A 20,255-nucleotide genomic window follows, 5' to 3' on the forward strand; every position below is an offset into this window, starting at 1 on the left:
CTGTGACTTGGAGCAGCAAGAAGCAGCCTACGGTTGCTCTATCGAGTACAGAGGCCGAGTACAGAGGAGCTGCTATGGCAGCATGTGAGGTAGCTTGGTTGAGAAAGCTGCTTGCAGATTTGGGTCTATGGATAGACAAGTTGTCATTTTCTGTGACAACATTAGCAGTATAGAGTTGGCCAGGAACCCAGTCTTTCATGCTCGTACGAAGCACATAGAGGTCCACTACCACTTCGTCATAGAGAAGGTCTTAGCAGGAGACCTTGACCTTGTTTATGTCAGCACAGAGGATCAGGTAGCTGACATCTTCACCAAAGCATTGGGTACAGAGAAGCTCTGCAGATTCAGGGATTCGCTTGGTGTACATGAGATGGAGTTGAGCTCGAGGGGGAGTGTTGAGATATCGAGCTCATCTAGTGAGGCGGTGGCCACCACTGACCCACCTGGGGGATAGGCCCCACACTTACACCTGGGGGATAGGCCCCACACTTACACCACTGGCATGGTTGGTGAGATCATGGGAGATATGCGGCCAGTGGGATGACAGGCTGTGTGACAGCCATTCTAGAGACTGGCATAGTTATAGCGCCAGCTCATTTAGTCGGGTTCACACTATAGAGAACCCGTGTATGTATTGGTTGAGTACCTTTCATATTGTGTGTACTCTTTTTCTTGTATATGGTGTGTTGAGTGTTGAGTAGAGAAGAAGAAGATTTTCAGCCTCTCACCTTGTGTGTTCTCTATTAGGGTTTTGTGAGTGTGTGTGTGTGTGCTTGCAAGAGCTCAAGCTCTCTTCCCCCCTGCATCTTTTCATGCTCCCTCTTCTCTTTGCACTCCTTTGCTGTGCCAACCACACTAGAAAGAACCCGGCCACTCTCACTCTTCAGAGGGTGCCCCACCAGCAACCCTCAACTCTCTCTGCAGCCCATCACTTCTGTGTGTGTCACCAGCACTCTTTGAACCGGCTACCTCTCTTGCCTTTGCTTGCGTCAGTACACTGCCATGATCTCTCTCTCTTCAGATGGTCCTTCATGTTGGCACCATCTGTCACCAACACACAACACCCAAAACACTTTCTCTGGTCAGCATCCAGCTACCCTGTCGCCTCTTCTCTACTTCACTCAGCACCAGCCCTCTCTTTGGCGGCTCCCCAGTAGCTCTCCAGTCCCTCTGTGCTCGCCAGCAGCCCTGCTCTCAACGTCCCGCAGTCGTGAGCTCTCCACGCATCTAGCCTCTCTCACTTGTCGAAAGCCAAAGGCGGCTTCCACCAGTCGCCTACCCTTCAGCAGCACTTTCCATCACGTCCAGCAGTCGCTCCAAAGGCTGCTCCCTCCAGCCTTTTGCTCTTGCACGCTGGTCCCCCTTCGCCAGACAGCTTCTCCTGATGACGGTAGCTTCTCTTGATGACGGCAGCCTCTGCACACATCACCGAAGAAGCCTCTTGATACAAGGCGGGCACCTTCCACACTAGACAGCCATAGTAAACAACCAAAGGCGGCTCCCCTAGTCGCCACCCTTCAGCAGCCCTGTTCGTATGCGACTGCGCCTAGCCATGCTCACCCTTGCGCCTCCACACCAGCTTCAAAGGTGGCAGCTCCCTTCGCATTTGTCTCTGCAGAATGACCCGAGCCCCCTGCACAAGGCGGCAACACTTTCCTCACCTGTGTGGCTGCAACAATACCCGCCAGGCGATCTCTTCATCTACGAGGTGGCCATCTTCAAAAACCGACTCGCCAACCTTCCAGATGTTCACGCTGGCAGTTGTGTTGGCAACAAATCTTGCCTCCATGTGGCTTTTTCATTGTTGGCCACGTGGATGGTATTTATTATTCTTTTTTTTTTATTTTAGAAAATGGCCACTATGCTTTAGAGCCTTCCATTTCACACCAAAAAGATCTAACTCATGCACTCATTAAATTGGCTGTCCAACCATTAATTGCCCAATTGCTTTCACACACCTTGAAATACAACCTGCCAGTGCCCAGTTCCATTTTTTGGACGCGCACACATTTCAAGCGGCCGAGCAGCTGATATCACCTCTAGCGGATCATGCTTCGGACAGGCCTGCAAAAGCTTATAGCCAAACCGTCCACCCTGTACATCTGCCAAGGCATTCCCGGGCAAAGCTCTTCCACCTGCCATGCACACGTATGTACACAAGCCCAAAACACCTTTCAAAAAAACGCCTGACAATGTGTGTGAAACGTGCTCTGAGGCATCATCAACTGCGGCAGGATGCTGAGCAGTTCAGAGATGTGGGCCACATAGAGTGGTGCTCCCAAAATTTGTGTGGGAGTGCAGCATCATCGTATCCCAAATGTGATGCTCGGATTGTCAGGAGATTTTTTGGCATGTGGATGGTGGCATGATCGACCCTAGAGCCTTCCATGATTGTGACACAATACCTGGCACCTTGGGCTTACATGGAGCACGTGCATGGCGTCTCCCACAATTCACACGACGGTTTGCATGCTTCTATGGAGCATGTATGGATGGCGATTGGTCACATTGTTCCTCGAGAGGATGGGCAAATGCATGAATACAGATATTCCTCTCCCCAAGCATCCTTCACATCCAGTGTTGTCCGATGCACATGTCCTGCGTTCATGGTGGCCAGCTATGATGACCTGACAGATTTGCTACAAGAGGGTGATGTATTTGCTGTTATTGCTGGTGAGGGAAATAGCGAGGGAGTAGACTACTATCTGACGAGTTGCACTAGGCCAAAGTGGATCCTTGACCAAGATATAGTGGATGATCATGGGTTTTCTTTTGATGCCCATAGCATGATTGTGGCAGGCCGATTCTACCAGCAAATTTGACTTCATCAGGGGAGTCTTGAGTTCCAGCATTGGAAGTGGGATTTAGAGGCATTTCAGTTCTCTCATCTAGTGGTTGCTACCAGGCTCACTCTTGATCGAGTACAGAGCCGAAAACACAGTTCTCGCCCTCGTTTTTGGCTTCGAGTGGATGACCATGAGAGCATTCTAGAGTAGTTGGGAGCTAGAGAGGGTGCTATTGACTAGATCTCTATCTTGATAGTGACTAAACTCAAACTAGCTGGGTTAGCTCACTTACATTGTACTTAGATTTTTTGGGAGTGACTAATCTCAGAATAGCTCAGGTAGCTCATTTTCATTATACCTTGATCTTTTGAGTTAGTGGCTAAACCCAGAGTGGCTGTGTTAGCTCACATTTTGATGTACTTAGTTGATGTTTATATCATTATGAGTTTTCTCATTATTGAGGATCATTGCATTTTAGTTGATGTTCATGGTTTTTTGTTTTTTTAACACTTTGGCTATCATATTGCTTGTTGAAAATCACCATCACCATATTGTTTGTTGAAAATCACCAAACTTTGCAAGCACAAGAGGCGCTAATTACTAACCCGAACATGCTCCGATCATGACCAAACTTTGCAAGCATGTGGCGGCACCCCCCCCCACATGCTTGAAAAGTTTGGTCCCCATTAGAGCATGTTTGGGTATGATGGTATGGGGAAGGCCCGGATTTTCCATGGCCTCTTAAGCACCAAGAGACTTGAAAACTCTGCATTGGGCGCTAATTACTAATCAAAACATACTCCGATTGTGACCAAACTTTGCATGCATGTGGGGGTGAGCTCCTCCCACATGCGTGCAAAGTTTGGTTCCCATCGAAGCATGTTTGGGTATGATGGTATGGGGAAGGCCCAGATTTTCCATGGCCTCTTAAGCACCAAGAGACTTGAAAACACCGCACTGGGTGCTAATTACTAACTCAAACATGCTCGGATTGTGACCAAGCTTTGCAAGAATGTGGGGGTGGGTCCCCGCCACATGCTTGCAAAGTTTGGTCCCCATCGGAGCATGTTTGGGTATGATGGTATGGGGAAGGCCCGGATTTTCCATAGCCTCTTAAGCACCAAGATACTTGAAAAATCCGCACTGGGCGCTAATTACCAATCCAAACATGCTCTGATTATTATGACCAAACTTTGCATACATGTGGGGGTGGCCCCCCCCACATCCTTGCAAAGTTTGGTTCCCATCGTAGCATGTTTGGGTGCGATGGTATGGGGAAGGCATGGATTTTCCATGGCCTCTTAAGCACCAAGAGACTTGAAAAATCCACACTGGGCGCTAATTACTAACCCAAACATGCTCCGATCATGACCAAACTTTGCAAGCATGTGGGGGTGTGTTGAGTCCCCACATGCTTGCAAAGTGGAGCATGTTTGGGTATGATGGCATGGGGATTTTCAACAAAAAATATGATAGCCAAAGTGTTAAAAAATTAAAAAAACCAAGAACATCAACTAAAATATAATGATACTCAATAATGAAAAAACGCATAATGATATAAACATCAAATAAGTACATCAGAATGTGAGCTAACTGTGCGCTTTTGCCGCACAGGTCGTAGCTGGGGACTTGCCACAAACACCGTATGCGAGCCACGAATGGCTGCAAGCATACAACCAGGAAAGCAAGCTCAAACAGAATGCAAAGGTGTGTCACTCACCGCTCTAACCGCCGCCGTGAAGAATTCCCGTGTCACAGTAGTGAAGGAGGAACCACCGTCGCCGCTCTACCGCCTCGCCGCTGCCGTGCTGCTACATAGTGCTCGATCGCTCTCTCACTCTCTCTCTTTCTCTCACACACACGCAGGAGAAGGAAACCAAGGAGATAAGGCAAGAGCACTCTTATATTCAACACATGAGAATGAGGGTTTTAGGGTTACATTTGACTCTTATAGGTGACTTGGTCGTTCACACATGGGCGCCCATACATGGTCGGCCGATCCTAACCCTTACCCTATTGATATTCAAGGTGCGCCGCTCATCGGCGATCACCCAATCTCTTTATCCTTAACATATGGTGCCAACAAGCCCGGCCCATGACTCATAATATTTAAATTAATGACGTAAAACCTAGTACGTCTCAATGTCCCTCATAGCTTAACATGCCCCCCTTCCTGATGTAGATTTCGTCCTCGGAAGCTATGGTATGGTAAGCTCGATAGGGTTGTTGTGGTGGACCGTCTGCAAAATAGGGAAGTAGAGTGAAAGTATGCTGGAATTCAAAAGATATAAAGTGTATAAATTCAAGCATGTTAGACTACAATGGATGTTGCTATGAGAACTTAGTTTAAGGGTCACATGAATGAGCTAGTGTAGTAAATTAACAAGAGTTTAAAATTATTGAAAGTAAATCAAGAGTTAGCAAGGTGTCAAAGGTTAATCAATGTTTATAACTGGCCTAAGTCAAGGAAAATAACCAAGCTTAATAAATAAACAGATGACCACACTGTGTCTACTCTAAGAACAAGTTAATACCACGAGCCTAGGGACACAAGAAACATCAGAGTTACAGGAGCCTTTTGTCTTTATTTCTTTATGCACGTGACAATTTTTATACACAATGGCGACCTTCCTAAGGCAAAACTAACATCGATCCTGGTACAATGTTTAACACAAGGCATTATCCAGGAATCTATTAGCTCACTTTAGGCAAGGCTACCCCCTACCAACCACGGCATCGGTGTGGAGTAGATTACTCCTCGCCTACCAAGTATCAATAAGGCGATAGGCCAACATTAAAGCACATCATAGACTTGTATTGCCATTTGTTGTAGGCTCTTTTTTTTAAAAATAATTTCTTTTGATCTTCGCTCCTGAACTATAATTTGTCTTGCATCCTTTCGACAAAGGGGTAAAAGCTATGTCCTAGAGGTCAACACACACATGGCCAGGTGTCAAACATTAAGATGGTTTGACCCTAGACCTAAGACAACCGTATTCCAAGGTTAACTAAAGACGTCATGCATTCTCAGGAATATATCCAATAAGGTTAAGCTCATTAATGATTTACACTAGCACGTCAAGCAACTTCAAAAACTAAGTAGTACATTGACAATTTCCATGTGGTCATGCATTATAGTTCATGAAATTAATTGAATAGAAAAAACAAAAGAGAGTGGGTATGGAAGAATTACACCTGTATTTTGGAGATCTCCTTGATTCGATGAGAGAAATGCCCGCAATTTGATGAGATATTTATGTATGAGCGTTGTGGCTATCTCAGGACTTGAAAGCAAACCCACCTCAAACTTTTCAACCTGTACAATCAACTAACAAGCACTATACCTCGAGAGGCACATCAGTGTGAAAAATTAAAGACTCGTTTAAGGAATCCAAACTAGAAAAAACTTGAAAACACTAACCTACCTACCAGTACCACACTACTACTGAGGATATGGTAAGAGGATGTTGTAGAGTCCTGGCTCTAGCCCTAAGGCTAAGCCTCTATCCGCATCATCCAAATAAATAAAGTCAACCTCAGTAGTGCCATGAGTTTCATCCGTCCATTCATCATTGTCAGATATTTCCTTTTCATTTTCCCATCCACATAAACTCATCAAGAATGTAACCATGCGAGGATAGTCATCTTGTGGAAAAGAAAAGCATTGGGCTATCGGGGATATTTCCTCTACGGAGTAGGGGTCAGTCATGATCAATAGGCGAATTAGCCATTCTAATTCCTCAATATTTTCCTCTCTGGCTAGTACATCTATATGATCCCATTAAGTTTCAATTATAGGATAGCACATGTGAAATATCTGAGAAAGGTACAGATAATACCTCTCACCAAAGGTGGGAGTGGATGAAGTGTATGATGATCGTGCATCTGCCATATCTGCAAACACAGATATAGCATCAGTAGGTTTATCACCGGTCAATCTAGTTCTTGATTGTATACGGATATTTGTCCTCTTTTTGTGCTCTTGCTCTTTTTACTATTTTTTATTTTTCTTTTCTTTATTTTTTTTTATGTATGAAGCTATATATATACATCCCCTTGAATTTGGCAATTAAATGGTCAGGGAGAAGGTTAAGGAGGAAGCATTAGAATGTCGAGCGTGAGTACATGCTCCCCCTTTCCTTGGGTAGATCATATTATTTGCAATGATGTTGCAACCTCTTGGAACCAATTTGTCCAGGTTGTGATGTGGGCAGATAGCTTTGGCCACATCCAATTGCAGAGATGGTAGTGTATGCTCCCATTGATGAATGGAGGAAATGGTTTCCGATGATACTATTACAAGGGGAGACGTTAGACTCGTTGATTTTTTGTTGGGTGTTGACAAGAGTAGGTGTAGAGCATGTAGAAACTTCTATATGAGTGTGTGCCTGGCATGAGGAGCTAGAAGCTTCATGTGGCTCCCCCCTTCCTGATCTAGATGGTAATGATCAATATCGTTTAGGAATCCAAACTAACTCTAGAAGAAGTGGTGCGGAGCACTCTGTTACCTTTCCCTTACCACGGTCTTGAATTGTCATTGGGGTGGCAATTGGTTTACAAGGTTTTACAGGTGATGTAGAGGGATTCAGCTTAATATGTTTAGGGACCCAAATCTGGTCATCCCCCTCGAAGTACCCTTGGGCTACTAATAATTTTTAGGGATCCATTGCAATGTTACATTGCCCTTTCTCGGGTGGGTAGCTGCTTTCCTTTTACGAGGCTTCTTGGTGGTTGAATGAGATTGAGCAGGGGAAGTAGCTATTAACGAAGCTTTTGGGACCCATTTGTATGTGTTTTTTGGCATAGTAAGCGGAGCTTTAGAGACCACCCTGCATGTTTCCACTCTTGGCGTTGAAGCGTTAGAGGGGTGGCAAACAATCAAAGATGGTTTTGCCATTGGACTTTGTGATTTTTCATTATCTAGCATTTGAGTGGATGACTTAGGTGCGGGATTTTGAGCGGTCAGACCTAGTGTTGGTTCTTGCATTGTGACTCGTCTAGTGACCCAATCGATATTGCACTTGGTGGCCATCATCCATTTGCGCCCTAAGTTTACAGTCCTTTCCATGGTACCCGCCGCCCCGCAGGCATAACCAAAAAGCTTTGAATTACGGTCCCCTTGTCATAGGCAACCGGAGTGTGCAGAAATCTTGAGACAGGGGTTTTTTTCTTGTTGATTCCTTGAACTTGGATAGCACTCTTAGATAAAGGTGGTTTTCCAAGTTGACACCACACGCCATATGATAGCAATTTGTGTTGAGCTCCTGTATCCAATAATGCATTATACAACACCTCACCGTAAGGGCTCTGTAACTCCATTGGGTATCTTAGAGGTGGGTCAGATTCCAATGAATCCTCCTCTGTCTCCTAGAAAAATACTTGCGTAATCCCCAAGTTGGCTTCTCGTGGCGCCTAGCATGCTGTTGACGTTCTTTGGCTTCGACTCTCGCTTATATCTTCTTAAGCTCAGCTTGTTCTTTAGCTGCCTTCTTTTGATGGATTGCATGTAACTCCTCTTGGCTCAGGGGGTCATAGTACCTTTTGAATTTACTCCCGTTAAGGAATCCAATGGTTTCAACTCCATCGAGAGTCTCCACTCTGATGGTACCTTGCGGGGTAATTTCACATACTCTATACGGTCCCTTACCAGCATATTTGAGCTTTTTCTTTTCGTTTCGCACTCCATACATCAGGACTTTATCCCCAACCTTGATGTCCTTGTCCTTTAGGTGGCGATCAAACCATTTTTTCCTTCTATCCTTCTCCACAAGGGCATTGTACATAGCCAATTGTCTTTCTTCGTTTAGCCGCTCAAGGATATATAGACGCTCTACTAGGGGATTACCATCCCAACCTTCTTGAGTAGCAACACGAAGACTAGGAATGACGAATTCCCACGGCATGACTGCTTCTTGGCCATATACCATCTTGAATGGTGTGCAATCAATAGCCACTTTGTACGCAGTACGATAGGCCCATAAAGCTGTTGTAAGCTTTAGATCTCAATCCGTGCGATGAGCTTCAACTGTCTTTGTCAAAACAGAGATTAAGGTCTTGTTGGTACTCTCGGCTTGGCCATTCGCTTGCGGATAGTAAGGAGTAGATTTATGATGGGATATCATGAAATTTATTGTGAGCTCCTTAATCACGTCATTTATAAAATGCGTCCCATTGTCGCTCACAAGTTCAAAAGGACAACCGAAGCGTGTGATTATATTTTCAAAGAGGAACTTGGCTGTTGTCCTCGCATCTGCCTTACGTGTCGCTTTCGCTTCAGCCCATTTGGTCATATAGTCAGTGGGGCCACAATAATATAGCGAGATTGTGTGTATCGGACTGCTGGGCTAATTGGACCTACAAAGTCTAAACCCCACTTTTCAAATGGTTGGTTTACTTTGATTGGATGTAGGGACATCTGATCTTTCTGTTGGGGTTTCTTGTATCGTTGGCATTCATCGCAACCCTTCACAAAGAGTGATGCATCTTGGAACATAGTGGGCCACCAATACCCTGATTGTAAGATCTTTCGCGCAGTTAAGTCTCCTGAGAAGTGACCACCGGCTACGCCCATATGTGCCTCTTGCAAAATGTATAGATACTTATCCTCTCGGGCACAACGCCTAAGAACGTCATCCTTTCCTCTTTTATAAAGAGTCCCAGCTATCAGGCAATAGGGTTCGCATTCTTTGATCAGCTTTCGAGCTAGATCTTTACGAAGCTCCTTGGGTGGAAAGCCATTAACCAAAAAGTTAACAATCTTCTCACTCCATTCAGGCATTGTCTCCACCATGAACAGGGAAGTGTCAGGTAGGTCATCATCAACTCCCGTAGGAGCCTCACCATTAGGTATGCGCCCCGTAGGAGCCTCACCATTAGGTATGCGAGACAAATGATCAGCCATAACATGTTTTTTGCCAAGTCTCACAACAACAGTGAAATCAAACTCAAGAAGAATCAATAGCCATCGTGTGATTCTTCCTGTGGAGCATGGTTTGTTTACCAGATACAACAATGCTTGATGATCCACATAGAAAACAAACTTGGTGGCAAGGAGGTAATAACGAAATTTCCTTACTGCATATATCATTGCTAACCCTTCTCGCTCCGTAGTGGTGTAGTTCACCTCAGCATCGTTCAACTGGCGACTGGCAAAGCTAATGGGGTAGTCTAGCTTGTGTTCTCCAGGTTGAGTTAACACACACCCAATAGCAAAGTTTGATGCATCAATATGCACATGGAAGATTAAATCCCAGTTAGGCATTCTTAAGATTGGAGCACTCGCCAAGGCCTTCTTTAATAGCTCATAGGCACAGTCACATTCTTAAGATTGGAGCACTCGCCAAGGCCTTCTTTAATAGCTCATAGGCACGGTCACATTCTTCGGTCCAAATAAACTCGATGAGAAGCTTATACAATGATCGAGCTATCTTGGCGAAGAATAGAATAAATCTTCGATAATAACCAACATGGCCCATAAAGCGTTGGACTCCCTTATAGTTGGTGGGTGGGGGCAATTCCAGAATGACCTTGATTTTACTCTCGTCAGTGGAAATCCCATTTTTGGACACTATATGCCCTAAGATAACTCCGTGTTTAACCCAGAAAGGAGAATCTTTCCCATCATCAGTCTCTTTTTTGCATGTATAGCAATACCTTAATGGGGCGGAGTGAATAGTGGTATCCGATCAATTATCAATGATAACCTTGCCTCCTAAAGGATGTGCATGACCATTCTCAAGATCAACTCGAATGACAGAGTCCTGGAATTGTAGATAGACATGGTTTTTCGACCAATCATGCACCATTTGTGCTTCCCTCATGAAAGGACATCCTAAGATCATTTGATATGACATAGGATGCTTGGAGAAATCCATTACAATGAAGGTATGTCTTACCTTGTATCCTAGAACCTTGATCTTAAGGTCCCTTAACATTCCAATAGGTTTAGCAATAGTTCCGTTTGCCATCTTAACCACTATGTTTGTGACTTCAAGGTGAGGTCTCCCCATAGATTCCCAATAGTTTTTAGTCACAATGCTCACTCCAGCACCACCATCAAGGATTCCCTTTAGAGTTAATCCCTTGGTAGTAATGGGGAGGGTTGCATTAGATTCGTCACCTTCAAAGTACTGTCCCATGATATGTCAGGCCATGTGACACAGGAGCAGTGCGATGGTGGGCTATCCACTCATCTACATAAACAATATCGTGAAGGCTACAAAGGGACAAAAGCATCGCCTCCAAGTTTGCCACCATGATATGTAATGTAGACAGTGACTAGCACTCCTACGGATAGTCGCTAACTCGCGGTCTATCTTCGCGATGAGGTCCACAATAGACGAGCGGCCCTCCTTGCGTGACTCCATGCTAAAACCTAAGCCTAACACAAAGGTCCAGTGCTTTTAGTGCTAAGTAGCACTAATGAAGCTATAAAACAATGCTAATAGGTCCACTAATGCTAATCCAAATCAAGAGACTAAGGAGAGTGAAAACGACTTCTGACAATGAGGCAAAAAAAAAACTTTTCTAGTTTTATAACCTTGAACGAGGTTCGGTGGCATCATGCACTTTAGGGTTTGCAATATGCTTAATTTTAGGATTGGTGAAGGATCAACGACTGAGATTTGAATTTAGTATATTCGAGGTACATGGACGGCTTAGATTTTAAGTCATTACCACGATCGAGGTATGTTTGATGGTCGAGATTCATTTAATACCATGATCTAGATATTTAAACGGTTGGGATCGCATCTCTATACCTTGAATGAGATATGTGGATGGATGAGATTGCATCTCTACGAGGTATTTCAATGGTCGAGATTTTATTTCAATATCTCGTTTGAGATATGTGGACGGTGGAGATGGGCTGGTCAAATATGCTGATGAATGTACATTTGAGCGGTGTGTCTAGGGGAATACACTGTGGCATTGATGTGGATCCAAGTGGCATGAATATCTCGATCGAGATAGTGTGGTGGTGGTAATGACCAGTATTGGTGACATGGATGATGACTGGACACTCGGACTTGCTAGCATGGCATTAGTTGGTATCTCATTCGAGATATGTCGCTTCAGGCTTGGGAGGCATGTGTCGTGATTTAATTGATGGTGGTATCATGATCAAGGTACTCCGTGCGAGATGCGTGGATGTCCCAATTTTGGAGAGAGTGAAGGAAAGTGAGTACCCTCAACTTGCAACCACCCGATTATATATGCTAAAGTCAAAGGTTTGAGAGATGATTTTTCTAGTTTGAAGATCGCTTTTGGGAGAGAGGGTTATGTGCTAGAGAAAGGTGTCTTCATTGTTTTAGTGTTGACATGTGATAGAGGTGAAGCTTTAGTTAGTGAGGAAATTATTGCAAGCTGAGATCCGATATGGCATGACATGAATAGGTACTTTGAGGAAGAGATAGCAACCCAACCTAATCTTCACATGCTTACAGGGCGTATGCTTTATGTATGGGAGGGAAACCACTAAACAATGGCATGGATGGAGGAAATACAAGAAAGATTTGTTGACAAAAGAGACAAGCGTGTCCGAGTGTTGTCCACCATTATTGATCCTTCACGAGTTAGCGAGATTGTGCTTCTCTCATGCTTACAAAGAATGAACTTGTTAGTCCTTTATTGTTTAAAATTGAGAGTCCTTCCTCTTATTTGTTGATTAAAGTATTGATTGAAGTGTTGATAAAAAGTGTTGGTGTTTTTGGATTGATGTAGCCTTAACATGTATGCATTGTTCACCACCTCTTTGAGGGATGAATTGGAGAACGCAACCAACATTTGTTCGAAAAACCCAGAAGATTATTTGAAAGAGTTTTTTGAAAAGGATGTCAAGCTCATTGCAAAACTTCAAAAGAAGTACACCAAGGGAGCCGAGCCTTGATTTCTATTGGCACGGAGATACTTAGGCATATTGGTATATAATGTAAGTTATTTACTGTTATAATACGTTTTCACATGTGTAACTTTACCATTTAAGACGTTTTCATATACAATAAGACAAGGGCATAAGCAACAAGCATCAAGTGTCTATGAATTGGATATTTTGTGTTGGTGATAGCATAATGTGGTTTCCATAGGTTCAGTTCTTCAAAGATTTACATAAGAAGCTGGAACCAATGAGGTCTTCTTTGTCTAAGGAACATTTTAGAAAGATAGAGATTAAGGAAATGGATGAATTGACTAGAAAGTACAGTGACAAGATTGGAAAGGTAACTTTCTGACAACTTGGAAACATAAATGACATGTGATGGTAACCAAACTTTTTAACTAGATGGAGAGGGGTGCCCCCCACACACTTACAAGTGTGTGGGGGGCAAGTGTTAGTCACCATTGGATGTTGTTTGGGCACAACGGAGTTGAAGAAATCCACATTTTGGTGGTTTGGTCTCTCTTGGGGAAACCCATATAGAAAACACGAGATGGATCACCATATCTCACATGAACGACTTATAATGATAACCAAACTTTGCAAGTAGGTGGAGAGGGTGCCCCCCACAGATTTTCAAATTTCAATCCTAGCAGATGTTGTTTGAGATGCTGTTTGAGAATGATGGGGTTGAAAAAACCCACATTTTGGTGGTTTGGACCTTCTTGGGAAAACATACATAGAAAACATGGGATGGATCACCATATCTCACATGAACCACACTCATCGATATGACCAAACTTTGCAAGTGGGTGGAGAGTGGTGCGCAGTACACACTTACAAAGTTTGGTCACTCCAACAAATCACGTCCAAATGGTGAAGTGTCACCTAGTGCCTATTTTTCAAGTCTCCTAGTTCTCAATAGGCCTTGAAAAATCTCTTCTCCATGTTATTATACCCAAACATCATCAGTTTTGGTGAAGAAAATTTGCAAGCACGTCGGGAGGGAGGAGGTCCAAATCTACATGCTTGCAAAGTTTCATCACCAAATAAACAATGTTTAAATATTCAGATGTCACTTAGTGCCTATTTTTTAGGTCTCCTAGTTCTTGAGAGGGCTTGAAAAATCCTGCTCTTCTCCATGCCATCATATCCAAACATTATATGTTAGTGATGAAACTTTGCAAGCATGTGTGGGAGAGGAGGGGAGAGGGTCTTCTCGCCCACATGCTTACAAAGTTTCATCACCAAACCAAATGATGTTCAAATGGCCAAGTGGAACCTAGTGCCTATTTCTAGAGTCTCCAAGTTCTTAAGAGACCTTGAAAAATCCTACTCTTCCCCATTCCATCATTGTTAGCTCACACAAAATGAAGAGCTGAACAATGAAGAAAGTGCAAATGAGAAAGCAGTCCTAAAGTGTGGATGAGGTTGTTTATATATTGGCTAACCTATTCACACTTGGATGGCCATGGGAAAAACCGTAGTGGGATAAAACTGCCCATGGCATAAGTGCATGTCCTCACAGTGTAGTACTACCAAATATCTAATAAGCCCCCATGTAGTACACCATTGACTCTCCATCAGTTGTTGCAAATTTATCAGTTAGGTCTCCACGACCTTAATCACAAGACGATCAAAATGCTTCCCCAGCATTCTTGACATAAAACAACCATTTACAAACAGCATTTACAAACAGCATTTACAAACAGTTTACAAATACAGTTTCTATATTAACTCTCATTTTTCCACATTATCCCTCATCAATCCACATTACTTATTCCACATTCCATTTATATGTGTACTCATCCCATCACATCATTTTCCATCTCATCACTTCAGATTCCTTCACATCACATATCATATATTCACATCCATACATATATCCACATCCACATCCACATTCACATCCATACATCCACATCTACATCCATGCATCTATTTTCACATCCACATCCACATCCACATCATATATTCACATCCATACATATATCCACATCCACATCCACATTCACATCCATACATCCACATCTACATCCATGCATCTATTTTCACATCCACATCTACATGCACATTCATGCATCCTCATCCATACATCCACATCTACATGCACATTCACATCCATACATCCACATCTGTATGCGTACATTCACATCTACATACATACATCCACATCCCATCCATGCATCTACATCCACATCCTCATTTACATCCACATTCACATTTACATCCACATTCACATTCACATCCACATCTACATGCATACATCCATACATACACATCCACATTTACATCCATGCATCCACATCCACATCCGCATTCACATCCGTACATCCACATTCATGCATCCACATCTACATGTATACATCCATACATACCCATCCACATTCACATCCATATTCTCACCCTATCACAACCCATATACATCTTATCCCATCACATACACTTCTTACCTCATCCCATACACATCCTATCACTTCTTAACTCATCTTATCACATCCTAACTCATCTCATATGCATCTTATCACATATTATCACTTCCCATATCTTTTATGCATAGCTCTATGCATGAAATTCAATAATGCTAAAAGTAACACTTTTATAATAAAATAATCATCTTTTATGCATACCTCTATGCATGAAATTCAATTCTGCTAAAAGTAACACTTTTGTAATAAAATATTCTTCTCTTATGCATACCTCTATGCATGAAATTCAATTATGCTAGAAGTAACTCTTTTGTAATAAAATATTCATCTCTTATGCATACCTCTATGCATGAAATTCAATTATGCTAAAAGTAACACTTTTATAATAAAATATTCATCTTTTATGCATGCCTCTATGCATGAATTTCAATTATGCTAAAAGTAACACTTTTATAATATAATATTCATCTCTTATGCATACCTCTATGCAAGAAATTCAATTATGCTAAAAGTAACTCTTTTATAATAAAATATTCATCTCTTATGCATACCTCTATGCATGAAATTTAATTATGCTAAAAGTAACTCTTTTATAATAAAATATTCATCTCTTATGCATACCTCTATGCATGAAATTCAATTATGCTAAAAGTAACTCTTTTATAATAAAATATTCATCTCTTATGCATACCTCTATGCATGAAATTCAATTATGCTAAAAGTAACTCTTTTATAATAAAATAATCATCTTCTATGCATACCTCTATGCATGAAATTCAATTATACTAAAAGTAATATTTTTATAATAAAATATTCATCTCTTATGCATACCTCTGCATGAATTTCAATTATGCTAAAAGTAACTCTTTTATAATAAAATATTCATCTCTTATGCATACCTCTATGCATGAAATTCAATTATGCTAAAAGTAACTCTTTTATAATAAAATATTCATCTTCTATGCATACCTCTATGCATGAAATTCAATTATGCTAAAAGTAACATTTTTATAATAAAATAATAATCTTTTATGCATACCTCTATGCATGAAATCTAATTATGATAAAAGTAACACTTTTATGTTAAAATAATAATCTTTTATGCATACCTCTATGCATGAAAATCAATTATGCATAATATAAAAATCAATTTCTCTAGGATTACAATGAATATCTTTCCATTAATCTGGGATGATAATTCTTAGAATATGGTAGGAAGTCCTCTTTTTATACTTTGAATGAAATTATTTTATGCGTAATTTTTTTTAAAAATTTACCATAGCTCTACTGCTATGAGTGATAAATCTCAATTTTTCTAAGGGATAAAGCTTTTCATTAAGAAAATAATTAGAATGATCCCTAATTGGATCATTAATCCATTTTGGATTGAATCATCAATATAAAAGCATAGAAAAAAGCCATTAATTTGGCCTCAAGCATAGATTAATCTTGGATTAAGGAAAAGCTTTATGAAAAGCTTCATTTGGATTGAGAATGGGTCATGAGTAAGACCATTTCTTGAGTGAGAGAGAGAATTTACATAAAAACCATTTGAATTAAGCATAAATGAAAATTTATGTAATTCTTAACTATCATTAATCAATTAATTTCAATAGCATTCATCTAATTATGTAACTCTTCACTACCATTCGTCAATTAACTTCAATAGCATTCAAAAAACCATTCCAATTAAGCTTCTCAAGCTTGAGAGGGGTTGAGAAGAGAGAAGCATTGAGAAATTATAGAAAAGATCAAAATTCATCATTTACCTTACAATTTGCTTGATTCTTTGTTCACGGTAGAGGCCCCCAACCAATCAATTGGTTAAGTATGTTGATGGAGCACTCCCATCTCCACATTCATACATCCACACTCCCATCTCCACATCCACACATCCACATACATACATCCATTTCCACATTCCCATTCATATAGCCCCATATGCCTTCACATCTAATCTTTTACATCACATCCATTCTCGCCCTATCACAACCCATATACATCCTTATCCTATCACATACACTCCTTACCTCATCCCATACACATCTTATCACATCTTAATTCACCTTATCACCTCCTAACTTATTTCATAAGCATCTTATAACCTCTTATCACCTCCTAACTTATTTCATAAGCATCTTATCACCTCTTATCACATCTTATACACCTCTTATCACATCTTATACACCTCTTATCACATCCTATTACATCTCATATCTATTTATAGAATACAAGAGAATTCTTATATTTGATATAAGATTTCTTTACACATTTATTTATGCATAAATTCTATTTGAGGAGATTAATACTTTCTAAGTAAAAATCAATCTTTTATGAATCTTCCTATGCATGAATTCATTTTAAATGAAAATGACACTTTTGAATTAAATTTCAATCTTTTATGCATTTTCCTATGCATAAATTCAATTTAGATGAGAATGACACTTTTAAATTTAAAATCAATCTTTTATGCATCTTCTTATGCATAAATTCAATTTTGTAGGAATTACACTTTTAGAATAAAATAATTTCTCTTATGCATCTAAGTTATGCATAAAATCCATTTATGATGAAAATCACACTTTTAGTATAAAAAGAATATCTTTTATGCATACCTCTATGCATGAAATCCAATATGATAAAAGTAACACTTTTACAATAAAATAATCAACTTTTATGCATACCTCTATGCATGAAATTCAAATATAAAAGTAACACTTTTATAATAAAATAATCAACTTTTATGCATACCTCTATGCATGAAATCCAAATATGATAAAAGTAACACTTTGATAATAAAATAATCAACTTTTATGCATACCTCTATGCATGAAATCCAAATATGATAAAAGTAACACTTTTATAATAAAATAATCAACTTTTATGCATACCTTTATGCATGAAATCTAATTATGATAAAAGTAACACTTTTACAATAAAATAATCATCTTTTATGCATACCTCTATGCATGAAATCCAATTATGCTAAAAGTAACACTTTTGTAATAAAATAATCATCTTTATGCATACCTCTATGCATGAAATTCAATCATGCTAAAAGTAACACTTTTGTAATAAAATAATCATCTTTTATGCATACCTCTATGCATGAAATTCAAATATGATAAAAGTAAGACTTTTACATTAAAATAATAATCTTTTATGCATACCTCTATGCATAAAATCTAATTATGATAAAAGTAACACTTTTATGTTAAAATAATAATCTTTTATGCATACCTTTATGCATGAAAATCAATTATGTATAATATAAAAATCATTTTCTCTATGATTACAAAGAATATCTTACAATTAATCTAGGATGATAATTCCTAGAATATGGTAGGAAGCCCTCTTTTCATGCTTTGAATGAAATTATTTTATGCGTAATTTTTATAAAAATTTTGCCATAGCTCCGTTACTATGACTGATAAATCTCAAATTTTCTAAGGGATAAAGCTTATCATTAAGGAAATAAATAGAATGATCCCTAATTGGATCATTAATCCATAATGGATTGAATCATCAATATTCATGAAATACATAAACTTAAAGCATAGAAAAAAAAGCCATTAATTTGGCCTCAAGCATAGATTAATCTTGGATTAAGGAAAAGCTTTATGAAAAGCTTCATTTGGATTGAGAATGGGTCATGAGTATGACCATTTCTTGAGTGAGAAAGAGAAATTACATAAAAACCATTAGAATTAAGCATAAATGGAAATTTATGTAATTCTTAACTATCATTAATCAATTAACTTCAATAGCATTCATCAAATTATGTAACTCTTCACTACCATTCATCAATTAACTTCGATAGCATTCAAAAACCATTCCAATTAAGCTTTTCAAGCTTGAGAGGGGTTGAGAAGAGAGAAACATTGAGAAATTATAGAAAATGATCAAAATTCACTAATTACCTTACAAATTTCTTGATTCTTTGTTCACGGTAGAGGCCCCCAACCAATCAATTGGTTAAGTATGTTGATGGAGCCACCAATGGGGATTGAAGAAAGAGGGAAACTCCAAAAACTAGTGAATTATTAATGAAAAAAAGCAGCACTCACAAGCTGCGCACGTATAAGGTAACTCATCTATGGGAATAATTCTGTTGGTTATTGCCGCACCTATCTCAGTGGTATGAGGTGATCTAACAAAAGGACCTCTAAGTGGCAAGCATAAAACAGGTAAAGGCATATCTTCTGATGAGGAAGAAACACGCCAGTAAGAAGACCCGCTCAGAAAACCCAAGATGTCTTGATCTCATGACGTAGTAGTATCGGGGGCCCAAACCTAAGGCTTCAATAACCATGGCCAAGCGGACATTGTTACGAAAGTGCTGCTGACCCCAAGGTGTTACCCTAGTTATATCTTGATAGGTCCGCCATTTAGTTTGAGCTACAGAAGTTCCTAAGTGAGGAAAAAGTGAGCGCTCATACTGTTCTATAAAATCTTTCTTCACAAACTCACTTGCGTCTTGAAGGTGAGAAATCATCATGGATAAAACTAATTCTTGTTGCCAAGCCATGAAGGAGATTAAGAAGAAGGGAGATCGATGGAAGTAAGATTACTGTGAGCGACAAGTAAAAGTTACGACTTATATAAAGGAAGGAGCTAGCGTAACTTAGAAGCCAACGGTATCTTGCCACCACTGAAGTTTTACCGTCTTTCCCTGATTTGAGTTTGGCACATTTTTCTATAGAAGGCATTAAGAACTTTGAGATGAAGAGATAAAAGAAGTTCGTAGGCTAAGTCACCTACTTTCTTTGGTCAGCAATATCTGGGGGATAACTACTTATACTCTCCTAGAGATAAAGAAATTCTTTTGGTCCGTATTTAAATGAAGACTATAACTGCTTCTTTGAATTCTCTGACTGTCCTCTTCTCATCTGTATATTGTCTCTGTCGATCCTGGGCAGCATTTATATCTTTATGAATTGCCTGCATCTGTTGCTCTAAGTCGCCCCCCCTAATCAATGGGTCGGACCTAGTTAATGGAGTTAAGCAATCTTGTTCGAGATGGACCCTGATTAGATTGGTATGAAGGAATTGGTCTCTGAATTTGGGTTCTAGACTTCCCTGTGCCCTTTTCATGGTAGGAGTCGGGCAATCTTTTAACTGATGGTCAAAACCTTGGCATCCAAAACACCGGTTCTCACTTCTGAACTC

At 40.2% G+C, this 20,255-nt stretch overlaps 1 protein-coding gene across 1 annotated transcript in view; it reads right to left on the minus strand.

Moving 5' to 3' along the window:
• Positions 1-2,039: 2,039 nt before the first annotated feature.
• LOC147614588 (uncharacterized) overlaps positions 2,040-20,255 on the minus strand; it is a 48,679-nt gene continuing 30,463 nt past the window's right edge. Inside the window, exon 6 of the mRNA XM_086779751.1 lies at positions 2,040-2,135. Coding sequence (XP_086635877.1) covers positions 2,040-2,135 — 96 coding nt within the window. The remainder of the gene's footprint in view (positions 2,136-20,255) is intronic.

Source organism: Cibotium barometz, chromosome 41, assembly GCF_041138505.1.
Source record: "Cibotium barometz isolate CiBa-2024 chromosome 41, ASM4113850v1, whole genome shotgun sequence".
Lineage (NCBI taxonomy): Eukaryota > Viridiplantae > Streptophyta > Polypodiopsida > Cyatheales > Cibotiaceae > Cibotium > Cibotium barometz.